General features: G+C 41.8%; 1 protein-coding gene across 1 annotated transcript in view; it reads left to right on the plus strand.

Moving 5' to 3' along the window:
- LOC126235266 (uncharacterized) overlaps positions 1-9,014 on the plus strand; it is an 86,580-nt gene extending 77,566 nt beyond the window's left edge. The window contains exon 2 of the mRNA XM_049943996.1: positions 8,857-9,014. Within this exon, the coding sequence (XP_049799953.1) occupies positions 8,857-9,014 (158 nt within the window). The remainder of the gene's footprint in view (positions 1-8,856) is intronic.
- The last annotated feature ends 3,688 nt before the right edge of the window (positions 9,015-12,702 follow it).

Below are 12,702 nucleotides of genomic sequence, written 5' to 3' on the forward strand. Positions count from 1 at the left end.
CGAAAGGTGGATATACACTGTACTAGTGCCGACATTGTGCATGCTCTGTTGCCTGTGTCTATGTGCCTGTGGTTCTGTCAGTGTGATCATGTGATGTATCTGACCCCAGGAATGTGTCAATAAAGTTTCCCCTTCCTGGGACAATGAATTCACGGTGTTCTTATTTCAATTTCCAGGAGTGTATATGGCAGTGGTGGCCCTCATGAAGAAAGTGACTGAACGTGACTCTACGCTACACACACCCATTACAGTCACCTGCATTTAACAACTGCACTTACGCACACAGCTCTCACACTTCGCGAAGAAAAGGTGCCTGCGGGCGCGAAGCATACGGTCAAGCCTTCCTATTGGCTGGTTGAATCTGCTCTTCGGGGTCTCCCAGCCATCCATGTCATATGACTTCACTTCAGCTTTAAGAGGACCCAATTTCCGGCAAGATTAGCGTACATTGTAACTTCATAAAAAAACAAAGGGAAACATTCCAGTGTTTCAGAGAGAATTTAGGGAGATTCGTGTTTCTTGCGTGTTGGTTCTTGGCCTATAGTAAAAATTATTCATCTTTTCTACTGAAAGCGAAAAACCGAATGTAATTTTCAGAATATACTTTGAATAAGTTAGATGCTATACAAATGACATGATTAATTTCATAGCTTTTCCAATTCAGAAAAGAAATGGAAGCTGGTACTTTTCAGCTAATAGTAAATGATATCACCCCTCTAACTGAACAGACAGCTAAATTGCCTTTACTTAAAAACAGCAATAGATTATTCAAGATTACGAAATTATCATTAAATTTCTACAAGACCCACTACAAACATACAGGAAAAGCAACAAGCTGTTGACAAAACATAGCGTACGATGTATGTGACGTTTCCATTATGTCATTCATCAATTCTTAATAGTAATGTTTCGGCTTATAACATACTATCACGTTAATAAAAATAAATCATTTCATTCTATTACATATAAATAACAGTTAATTATTCAGATCGTTAATGCAAACGAGAATTTCATTGTGATAGTAGGAAAACGAAGAGAAGGATAAAGGCAGAAGAACATGGACTGGGGAAAGAAATGGAAGGGAAAGCTACATCGTACAATTTTGCTTAGAGCATAATCTAATCACTAACACTTGGTGAAAGAATCATGACAGAAGATTGTATACGGAGACACACAAAGGTTCCCGATAGATTACATAATGAGAGGGCAGAGAATCTGAAACCAGATTGTTGCAAAACGTTTCCAGTGGAAGTTTTTAGACTTTGACCGTAATTTATTGGTTACAAACAGCAGATTAAAACTAAATATATTTCCGAAACGTACGAAATTAAGATGTGACCTGTACAAATTGAAAGAACTGGACGTTATTGAGAGTTTCAAAGTAAGCACTAGGCAACGTTTGAAACGGGGGAAAGGGGTACAATAGAAGACAAATGTGTACCTTTGAGAGATGAAGAGGTGAAGGCAGCAGAGGCTCAAGTATGCGAAAAGACAAATGAGATTGACAGAGAGTGAAATTTTGTAAAGTAGGAATGGCTGAAGGAGAAATTGCAAAGCGGTACAACTATGAATGACTATGGAAAAGACAAATGCTACCTATAGGAAATATGAAGTACATGTATAAGTATTAAGAACACCAGTACTAAGCAAAGAACGGAAGGTTGAAAGGTGGAAGGAATGTGTACAAGGGAAACGAACTCTTAAGACAATATTATAGGAAGAGGAGAGGAATTGGTTCAAATGGCACTGAGCACTCTGGGACTTAACATCTGAGGTCATCAGTCCCCTATAACTTAGAACTACTTAAACCTAACTAACCTAAGGACATCACACACATCCATGCCCGAGGCAGGATTCGAACCTGCGACCGTAGTGGTCGCGCGGTTCCACACTGAAGCGCCTATAACCGCACGGCCACACCGGCCGGCAGGAGAGGAATTAAATAAAGATGAGATGGGAGAGATGATTCAGCGAAAAGAATATGACAGATCAGTGGAGTAGACGACATTTCCTCGGAATTACTGAGACATATAGGCAGCCAGCTGTGACCAAATTTTTCCATTTGGTATGCAAGTTATTTGAGACAGACGAAATACCCTAAGAACTCAAGAAAACTATAGTAATACTAATTCCAAGTCAGCCACGTGACTACAATAGAATGCCTGATCACCGATGTGGAGAGTTGAGTTCGACAGCAGAGTCCGTGTGTCTACTTCCGGGTCCGATACCCTGCCAGCTGGTACAATAACCGCACGGCCACACCGGCCGGCAGGAGAAGAATTAAATAAAGATGAGATGGGAGAGATGATTCAGCGAAAAGAATATGACAGATCAGTGGAGTAGACGACATTTCCTCGGAATTACTGAGACATATAGGCAGCCAGCCGTGACCAAATTTTTCCATTTGGTATGCAAGTTATTTGAGACAGACGAAATACCCTAAGAACTCAAGAAAACTATAGTAATACTAATTCCAAGTCAGCCACGTGACTACAATAGAATGCCTGATCACCGATGTGGAGAGTTGAGTTCGACAGCAGAGTCCGTGTGTCTACTTCCGGGTCCGATACCCTGCCAGCTGGTACAATAATCGCCCACCACATTCATCGCACGGCAGATGGTCTCATTACTTCTTGGAAGTTTAACTCAACATGATAAGTACTTTGATAGAAAGTGAATACTAGGAAAATATTGTGTCTAACGTCGTGCTGTTTAAAAAAAGAGTTAAATACTGTACTTACTTTATTCACTAATAAATGTTGTGTACTTGTAATAAAATAATGTTTTATGTGCCTCGTACAGAAACCAAACTACAATCTGAAGGGTCAAAGAGCATGAAAGGGTAGCAGTAGTTGAGAAGCGAGTGAAACAAAATCATATCTTGTCCACGACGTTTTTCAACCGGTCATTGAACAGGCAGTGAAAGAAACAAAGGATAGATCTGAAAAGTGTTAAAGTTCAGGCAGAAGAAAAAGAGCTTTGAAGTTTGCTGACGACATTGTAATTATGTCAGCGACGGCAAAGGATTTGGAGAAGCAGTTGCGGGAAATGGATATTTCTTGAAATGAGATTGTAAGATGAACATCAACAAATATGAAACAAGGATAATTGGATGTAGGGTTAAATCAGGCGATGCTGAGGAAGTTGGATTAGGAAATGAGACTAAAAAAATAGTAGGTTAGTTCTGTTATTTGGGCAGAAAATAACTGATGGTGACCAAGGTGGAGAAGATATAAAATGCAGACTGCGAATGGGGAGAGAAGCGTTCGTGAAAAAGAGGAATTTGTTAACATCGAATATAAATTTGAATGAAGTCTTTTTTGAAATCTACGAGGGTAAGGCAATTACTATCCGAAAGGTAGTTATAAAATTTTATTGTAATCAAATAGGAAACTTACAAGAACATCATTTTTCGACATAGTCTCCTTGCATTTCAACGCACTTGCTCTATCGTTGTACAAACTTCCTGATGCCCTCATAAAAGAAGGTTGTCGGTTGAGCTGCGAGCCAGGAATGCACCCCTTCTTTCACTGCTTCGTCCGACGGAAATCGATGGTCCCATAATGCCTTTTTGAGTGGACCAAACAAGTGATAGTCAGAAGGGGCGAGATCGGGACTATATGGAGAATGATCCAGTACTTCAAATTTGAGTTTCTGGAACGTTTCAGCAGTGTGGGGAGCAGTATGCGGACGGGCATTGTCGTGCAACAACACAACACCTTTTGACAGCAATCCTCGGCGTTTGCTTCGAATTGCAGCCTTTAGCCTGGCAGTAAGCATGTCACTGTAACGTACACTGCTTATTGTTGTGCCTCTTTCCCCATAATATTCCAGTACTGGAACTTGTGCGTCCCAAAACACCATAAAGCATCAGTTTTCCTGCGGACGGTTGGGTCTTGAGCTTTTTCTTGCACGGCGAATTTGGATGTTTCCATTCCATACTCTGCCGTTTACTCTCCGGCTCGTAATGATGGGTTCATGTTTCGTCACCAGTAATGATCCTGTTCAAGAAGTTGTCTCCTTCGTTACCATAGCGATCCAAATGTTTTTTGCAGATGTCCAAGCGCGTTTATTCATGCAACAGTGTTAGTTGCTTTGGGATCCATCGGGCACAAACTTTATGAAACCCAAGTCTGTTGTGGATGATTTTGTAGGCACAACCGTGACTAATTTGCAGACGATGTGCCACTTCGTAAATAGTTAATCGTCCGTCACGTGAACGCTCAATGGTTTCTCCATTTGTGGCAGTAAACGGTCGTCCGGCTCCTTCATCGTGCGTAACACTTGTGCGACCATTTTGGAATTTTTTAATCCATTCGTAGACATTCCGTTGTACCGAAAGTCTTGGATGAATTTCGGCCCCTGATACAACTTCCGACCACAAAAAACGGATCACTAAACGTTGCCCTTCTTTGGTGCAAATAGACAGAGGAGCAGCCATGTTTAACAGCACGGCAGCGACAACGAAACTAACCTAGCAGCTTGAAAATTGCAAAGATATAACAATAAATAAACAAAGCATGCGTCATCAACGTAAAACGACAGTACTACCAAAATAAACAAAAATGTAACTAATTTGCGGAAATAATTGACTTACTCTCGTAGCATTGCACGGAAGTGAGATGTGGACGATAAACTGTTCGGATAAGTATGGAAAATTTGGAAATGTTCGTGGCGTCGTCCAGTTAACGAGGTACCATGACAAAGTTGGTACTACACGACGATACTACTTGTAAGCACAGTCGTTGCCAAACGCGGCAACGAATGAGGGACACAGTCGTAGACACGCATCCAAGAGTTTCCGGACGCCATCTCTGCTGATGACTTACTTCCGTCAGAGCGGAGTGTTGCTCAAAACAGTCTGCAACCATCGCCGAAGAAGACAGCGTCGCCTCACTACAGAGCAGTGCGAATGTTGTATTAAACGGAACTACACTACTGGCCATTAAAATTGCTACACCACGAAGATGACGTGCTACAGACGCGAAATTTAACCGACAGGAAGAACATGCTGTGTATGCAAATGATTAGCTTTTCAGAGCATTCGCAAAAGGTTGGCGCCGGTGGCGACACCTACAACGTGCTGACATGAGGAAAGTTTCCAACCGATTTCTCATACATAAAAAGCAGTTGACCGGCGTTGCCTGGTGAAACGTCGTTGTGATGCCTCGTGTAAGGAGGAGAAATGCGTACCAACACGTTTCCGACTTTGATAAAGGTCGGATTGTAGCCCATCGCGTTGGTCGATATCCAATGACTGTTTACAGAATATGGAATAGGTGGGTTCAGGAGGGTAATACGGAACGCCGTGCTGGATTCCAACGGCCTCATTTCACTAGCACTCGAGATGACAGGCATCTTATCCGCATGGCTGTAACAGATCGTGCAGACACGTCTCGATCCCTGATTCAACAGATGGGGACGTTTGCAAGACAACAACCATCTGCACGAAGAGTTCGACGACGTTTGCAGCAGCATGGACTGTCAGCTCGGAGACCATGGCTGCGGTTACCCTTGACGCTGCATCACAGAGAGGAGCGCCTGCGATGGTGTACCCAACGACGAACCTGGGTGCACGAATGGCAAAATGTCATTTTTTCGGATGAATCCAGGTTCTGCTTACAGCATCATGATGGTCGCATCCGTGTTTGGCGACATCGCGGTGAATGCACATTGGAAGCGTGTATTCGTCATCGCCATACTGGCGCATCACCCGGCTTGATGGTATGGGATGCCATTGGTTACACGTCTCGGTCACCTCTTGTTCGCATTGACGGCACTTTGAACAGTGGACGTTACATTTCAGATGTGTTACGACCCGTGGCTCTACCCTTCATTCGACCGCGGCGAAACCCTACATTTCAGCAAGATAATGCACGACCGCATGTTGCAGATTCTGTACGGGCCTTTCTGGATACAGAAAATGTTTGACTGCTGCCCTAGCCAGCACATTCTCCAGGTGTCTCACCAATTGAAAACGTCTGGTCAATGGTGGCTGAGCAACTGGCTCACCAGAATACACCAGTCACTATTCTTGATGAACTGTTCTATCGTGTTGAAGCTGCATGGGCAGTTGTACCTGTACACGCCATCCAAGCTTTGTTTGACTCAATGCCCTGGCGTATCAACGCCGTTATTACGGCCAGAGGTGGTTGTTCTGGGTACTGATTTCTCAGGAACTATGCACCCAAATTGCGTGAAAATGTAATCACATGCCAGTTCTAGTATAATAAATTTGTCCAATGAATACCCGTTTATCATCTGCATTTCTTCTTGGTGTAGCAATTTTAATGGCCAGTAGTGTATGTTGCAAAGTTTATAGTCACTTGTACATTGAGAGAAAGGATTATTATTCTGTACTTTATCGAATGATACGTTAGTGTTCAGTGAGAGCAACGTACATAGACAATCCTGTGGTCATGGATTGTTTCAAATTTAAATATTTCATCTTGTTCAGGTTATCAGAAAGTGATCTAATACTTTGTGCTTGTTGTAGTGCACACGTGCCCTCCTCCACAAATAAATCTAAGAACCCAGCACAGTGCTGACGAGTGTTTTTTCGTCTGGACACCAGAGGTACTACAGAAGAATGTTGAATATTAGATGTGCAGATCGAGTAAGTAATGAGGAGATATTGAATGGAAGTGGGAGAACAAAAATTGTGGCACAGCTTGACTGAAACAAAGGATGGTTGATAGGACATATCTTGATGCGTCCAGGAATTGTCAAGTTGGTAACGGTGGGAAACCAGGGGAGTAAAAATTGTCGAGGAGGCCGAGGATTGACTACTGTAAGCGGGTTGAGATGGAAGTAATTTCTGCAAAGATGAAGAGGCATGCTCAGGATGTACTAGCTTGGAGATCTGCATCAAAACAGTCTTCTGACACAAGACCACTACAACAGCAACCTCATCTACATCTACATCGAGATGGATACTCTGCAAATCACATTTAAGTGCCTGGCAGAGGGTTCATCGAACGACCTTCACAATTCTCTATTATTCCAATCTCGTATAGCGCGCGGAAAGAGTGAACATCTATATCTTTCCGTACGAGCTCTGATTTCCCTTATTTTATCTTTGTGATCGTTCCTCCCTATGTAAGTCGGTGTCAACAAAATATTTTCGCATTCGGAGAAGAAAGTTGGTGATTGGAATTTCGTGAGGAGATTCCGTCGCAACGAAAAACGCCTTTCTTTTAATGATGTCCATCCCAAATCCTGTATAATTTCTGTGACAGTCTCTCCCCCATATTTCGCGATAATACAAAACTTGCTGCCTTTCTTTGAACTTTTTCGATGTACTCTGTCAGTCCTATCTGGTAAAGATCCCACACCGCGCAACAGTATTCTAAAAGAGGACGTACAAGCGTAGTGTAGGCAGTCTCCTTAGTAGGTCTGTTAATTTTGTAAGTGTCCTGCCAATGAAACGCAGTCTTTGGTTAGACTTCCCACAACATTTTCTATGTGTTCCTTCCAATTTAAATTGTTCGTAGTTGTAATTCCTAGGTATTTAGTTGAATTTACGGCTTTTAGATTAGACTGATTTATCGTGTAACCGAAGTTTACTTTTCGCACCATTCAGATATCTTTTCTATATCGTTTTGCAGTTTGTTTTGATCTTCTGATGACTTTATTAGTCGATAAACGACAGCGTCATCTGCAAACAACCGAAGACGGCTGCTCAGATTGTCTCCCAAATCGTTTATGTAGATAAGAAACAGCAAAGTGCCTATAGCACTAACTGGAGGAACGCCAGAAATCACTTCTGTTTTACTCGATGACTTTCCGTCAACTGCGACCTCTCTGACAGGATATCACAGATCCAGTCATATAACTGAGACAATATTCCATAAGCACGCAATTTCACTACGAGACGCTTGTGTGGTACACTGTCAAAAGCCTTCCGGAAATCCAGAAATACGGAATCGATGTGAAATCCCTTGTCAATAGCACTCAGCACTTCATGTGTATAAAGAGCTAGTTGTGTTTCACAAGAACGATGTTTCCTAAACCCATGTTGACTGTGTGTCAATAGGCAGTTTTGTTTGAGGTAATTCATAATGTTCGAATACAATATTTGTTCTAAAATCCTGCTGCATATCGACGTTAACGACATGGGCCTGTAATTTAGGCGATTACTGCTACTACCTTTCTTGAATATTGGTGTGACCGGTGAAACTTTCCAGTCTTTGGATACGGATCTTTCGTCGAGCGAACGGTTGTATATGATTGTTAAGTATGGAGCTATTGCATCAGCGTACTCCGAAAGGAACCTAGTTGGTATACAGTCTGGACCAGAAGGCTTGCTTTTATTAAGTGATTTAAGTTGCTTCACTACTCCGAGGATGTTTACTTCTACGTTACTGATGTTGGTAGCTGTTCTCGATTCGAATTCTGGAATATTTACTTCATCTTCTTTTGTGAAGGTATTTCGGAAGGCTGTGTTTAGTAACTCTGCTTTGGCAGCACTGTCTTCGATAGTATCTCCATTGCTATCGTGCAGAGAAGGCATTGATTGTTTCTTGCCGCTAACATACTTCACATACGACCAGAATGGCTTTGGATTTTCTGCCAGGTATTGATATTCAGCAACTCAGCGAAGAGGGCGAATGACAATGATACCTCTTCGATTATTTTAATTAAATTGAACTGTAGTATTAGATCCATATTTTTAATTTTTTTCTAGTCCGTTGTTAATCATAATTGTTCTACTTTAGTGACTTGACTAAACAAATCTTCAGGTAGTGATGTAGACGCTCGGCAAGACTGTACCTCCAAATGTGTTGTTGAGACGTAACTTGGATGTGATGCTGAGGTGAGCTGAAGTGTTGTGACTGGGCCTCCGTTTGTCCACAGAGGAGCAGCAGCAGCTGCTGTCTGAGGTGGGCTTCACCAGACCGGACTGCGTGCACTACCTGTCTCCCGAGGCGGCGCGGCCCGAGGAGTCGCGGCCCGACTGGCAGCACCGTGAGTACACACCGTCCACTACCTGTGACGTAGCGCAGTCCAAGTAGCGATCAAATATTCTGCCGAATGTGCCCTGTATTGTCGAGACAAATACTCGCTACGAAGTATTAGTTACTAGTCACGTCAGTACCGAACGTCGATTGGCAAGAGCGGTTTTTTGAAATGTGTTGCGAACGTTCTGCTCTGACCGAGAGGGGGACTACGCGGCAAATGGATTTGTGTAATTTTTCATATATACGTGATGTTCAGAACTCAAATATTGATCTCCCAAAGCGGTTCGATGTGGACTCTGAAAAATTCTCGATAATATCGAGTTCGAAGTTGTTCGGCCGACTTTAATTCACTACAGGTATGATAATTTTCGACTGGCCGAGTCGTTTTATCGATACTGCTGAAGAATGGTAATCGCTGGATCTAATCCCGCTTCGGTGATTATTTTTTCTTCTTTCGCTCAATTCGAATACCTATGCCATTTAAACATAAAATTCATCAAATATATAAAATTAATACATCATTTTCATAAAAAATGCACCTCTTATTTTTAATTACATATCGGAAGCAAAATTTAAGTGTTATTTGTAAATATAAACTCCCAATTACCAATCTTTTATGTAAGATTGTTACTAATGATAGTCTGATTAAAAAAATTACTAATTAAATTTTTGGATCAAAAACAGAAAAATCATTCTCTTGTAAATCACTCTTTATTTTTACTGTGTGCATTGTTTTGTACCACAGATGTGGTTTCAAACGACCCAGAGTGATAAGCGTAGTAAAAACACGCAAAACAAAAAATTTCACTATGTCAGGCATATTGTACAAATACTGCATTTTCACAGTCGCAATTTGTTTTCAGTATACTTCCGATGAAAATGTATTTTGGGTGGAGTCTGTATTAGAAATAAGAAGACGTTCATTTTTCGTAAAAATTGGTAAATACATATCTGTTAATTATAATATATTAAATTTTCACTTTTAATAAACGCAGATGTTCGAATTGAACGAAAAAAAGTAAAAAAAATAAAGATCGAAGCGATACTCGAACTAGTGATCGACCACTTACCAGTCTCCAGACCTTTAGCGAATTAAAGTCGCTCGGACAAGCCTTAAAACAATTTTCTCCAGAATTATTGAGAGTCTGCTTTGGATACTTGATATGAGAGTTCTGAACTTCAAGTGACGTAAATAAAAAAATTACTAAAATTCGATTGTCTTTTGGTCTGCTTGTGGACATACTTGTCGGCACAAAAATTGAATTTGCTTTATTTCTTGGCTCGTCGCTGAAAAAAAAAATAAAAATAAAAAATAAAAAATAAATAATTAAAAAAACCAAACCACCGTGTGCTTCTTTTCCGCTAAATGACGCTGCATTACACAGTGCGAAAATACACTAAATTATCGTTTATATGAACTCATGAATACTATAACAGATCATCGTGAGATAGCTATGCTCAAATTACAACTTATCTTTACAGTCGAACTGAAAACTTTTTTAAAAATTCTCTGTAAGTCCATCTTTATGCAAGATGGTTGCGGAACCTCGACTATTCAGTATAAAATGTCAAATCAAAACACCTTCAGCCGTTCAAATTTCAAGTTTTATTTTATCTGTACAACCAATTTCAGCGCCGTCTTCAGACATGTCGGAAGAATTCCACCTTTGGTTCAGTCAAAATAGGGGCCAGCATTCAGTGACTGGTATCCACAGATTTCTTCGATCATCATTTGGCGACTTCCTAGGAGACGTTGACAGGCTGAACTAAATGGTGTTGCAGACATACATTTTCTGCAGAAGTCGCTCACGCCGTTTACCGCACGGGTGAAAGGTATGTGAGTCAGGAACTGGAGGCTTATGAATACCGCCGCGACTGCCCAACGCGGACACGAACTGCATGCGCAAAAGAAAACATACGGTAATGACAGAGAAAACGCAGTCTATAACTACGTGTTACTGCCAACATTCTACGCTTAGAGGAAGAAACTGGAAGAAAATGAAAACAGCCGGGTCGGCAGAACTTGAGGTAAACAAGTTACAAGAGTGACGAAACTCCTTAGGCAGTAATGAAACGATACTTCGAGCATCGTGGCATATTCGTTACTCAGTAACGAATACACACAGCTGTACTCTGACGTGTTCCTTTCTGCCTGTAGCCGTACAACAAGAATGCTCACTGCAGTCCTGCACGCGGTGAAAATAACGCGTGACTCACAAATTTCAGTCACCGAACTGCTGGTACCAGAAATATTTTATTGCCGGAACCCATCTGCCTCATACACTAATATCTGCTACTAAACGGCTAAGACAATCAACAGTCTCAGTTGCAGGTTGCCTAACTAACACGTTCCAGGGTCAATGAAATGGTTCAAATGGCTCTGAGCACTATGGGACTTAACATCTGAGGTCATCAGTCCCCTATAACTTAGAACTACTTAAACCTAACTAACCTAAGGACATCACACACATCCATGCCCGAGGCAGGATTCGAACCTGCGACCGTAGCAGTCGCGGGATTCCGAACTGAAGCGCCTAGAACCGCTCGGCCACAGCGGCCGGTCCAGGGTCACAAAAATTTGATTTTCAGTATTTCATATAATTATCGACCGGATTTAAAAGTTCAAAATGCTGTCGCGATGTAATACTAATTGTAAGAAGTATAATCTTACCGTACAGGTATAAGTCAATAAGTATTTTAGGATGAGAACAAATCGACTTCAAACTAACTTTACACATAATTTCAAATGTTTTTTTGTGAAACATTTTCTCACTGATACCCCCACCCGTGGTCTAGGGGTCCAATCCCATCTTGACCGGTTCACCGCTCGGTGCAACCAGTTAGGGTCGCTGTTATAGTCTGTGATCACGTTATGTGGGGATCCCTATTGGGGTACAGAAGTGACACATACTTTCGTATGTCATGATGGCCCCGTTGCACTACTTTCCTATCGCTTTAACCTTCTGACTAACATTTCCGCCTCAGCCCCCATCATTATTGACAGTAAAAATTGAATATTGTGTTATTGAATGAGCCGTATGAAGCCGTTCCTAGGGAAGAGAAAAGATGTAGTCGATAATTGGGAGCCGTGAATTCATGTCTTTTTTTTCCTGCCTTCATTACACAGCTTTACCCTTCAAGCAACATTGGATACATCTATTACATTGAAAGTTTCAGTCTTAGTTGGATCCTATCACCGTTACAAAGGTATAAACGCGGAATTCGGCAAAGAGGCATGACAAGTAAAGTCATAGGGTTGGGTAGGAATAATTTGACGCGCCGGCACGGTAGCTCAGCGTGTTCGGTCAGAGGGTTAGCTGCCCTCTGTAATAAAAAAACTGACTTAATGGATCACTAACGAACTTCAACGGGCATCAGGGGACGTCCGCCACGAACAATTGCAACGAACTATAACGAACAAAATGAGACTTCCGGCATAAGAAGTCAGCCTCATTCTGCCAACGGCCTTGTCAAAGAGGGCGGAGGAGCGGATAGAGATTCAGGACACTCTCTTGTCCTAGGGGTGGGAAATTGCCCCTAAAGGCGGAAGAATCAGCAATGATCAACGACATGAGGATGCAGAAGGCAATGGAAACCACTGCATTAAAGACACGTAACGTGTATCCACAGGACATGTGGTTCAAATGGCTCTGAGCACTATGGGACTCAACTGCTGAGGTCATAAGTCCCCTAGAACTTAGAACTACTTAAACCTAACTAACCTAAGGACAACACACATACA

The sequence above is a fragment of the Schistocerca nitens genome, chromosome 2, assembly GCF_023898315.1.
Source record: "Schistocerca nitens isolate TAMUIC-IGC-003100 chromosome 2, iqSchNite1.1, whole genome shotgun sequence".
NCBI lineage: Eukaryota > Metazoa > Arthropoda > Insecta > Orthoptera > Acrididae > Schistocerca > Schistocerca nitens.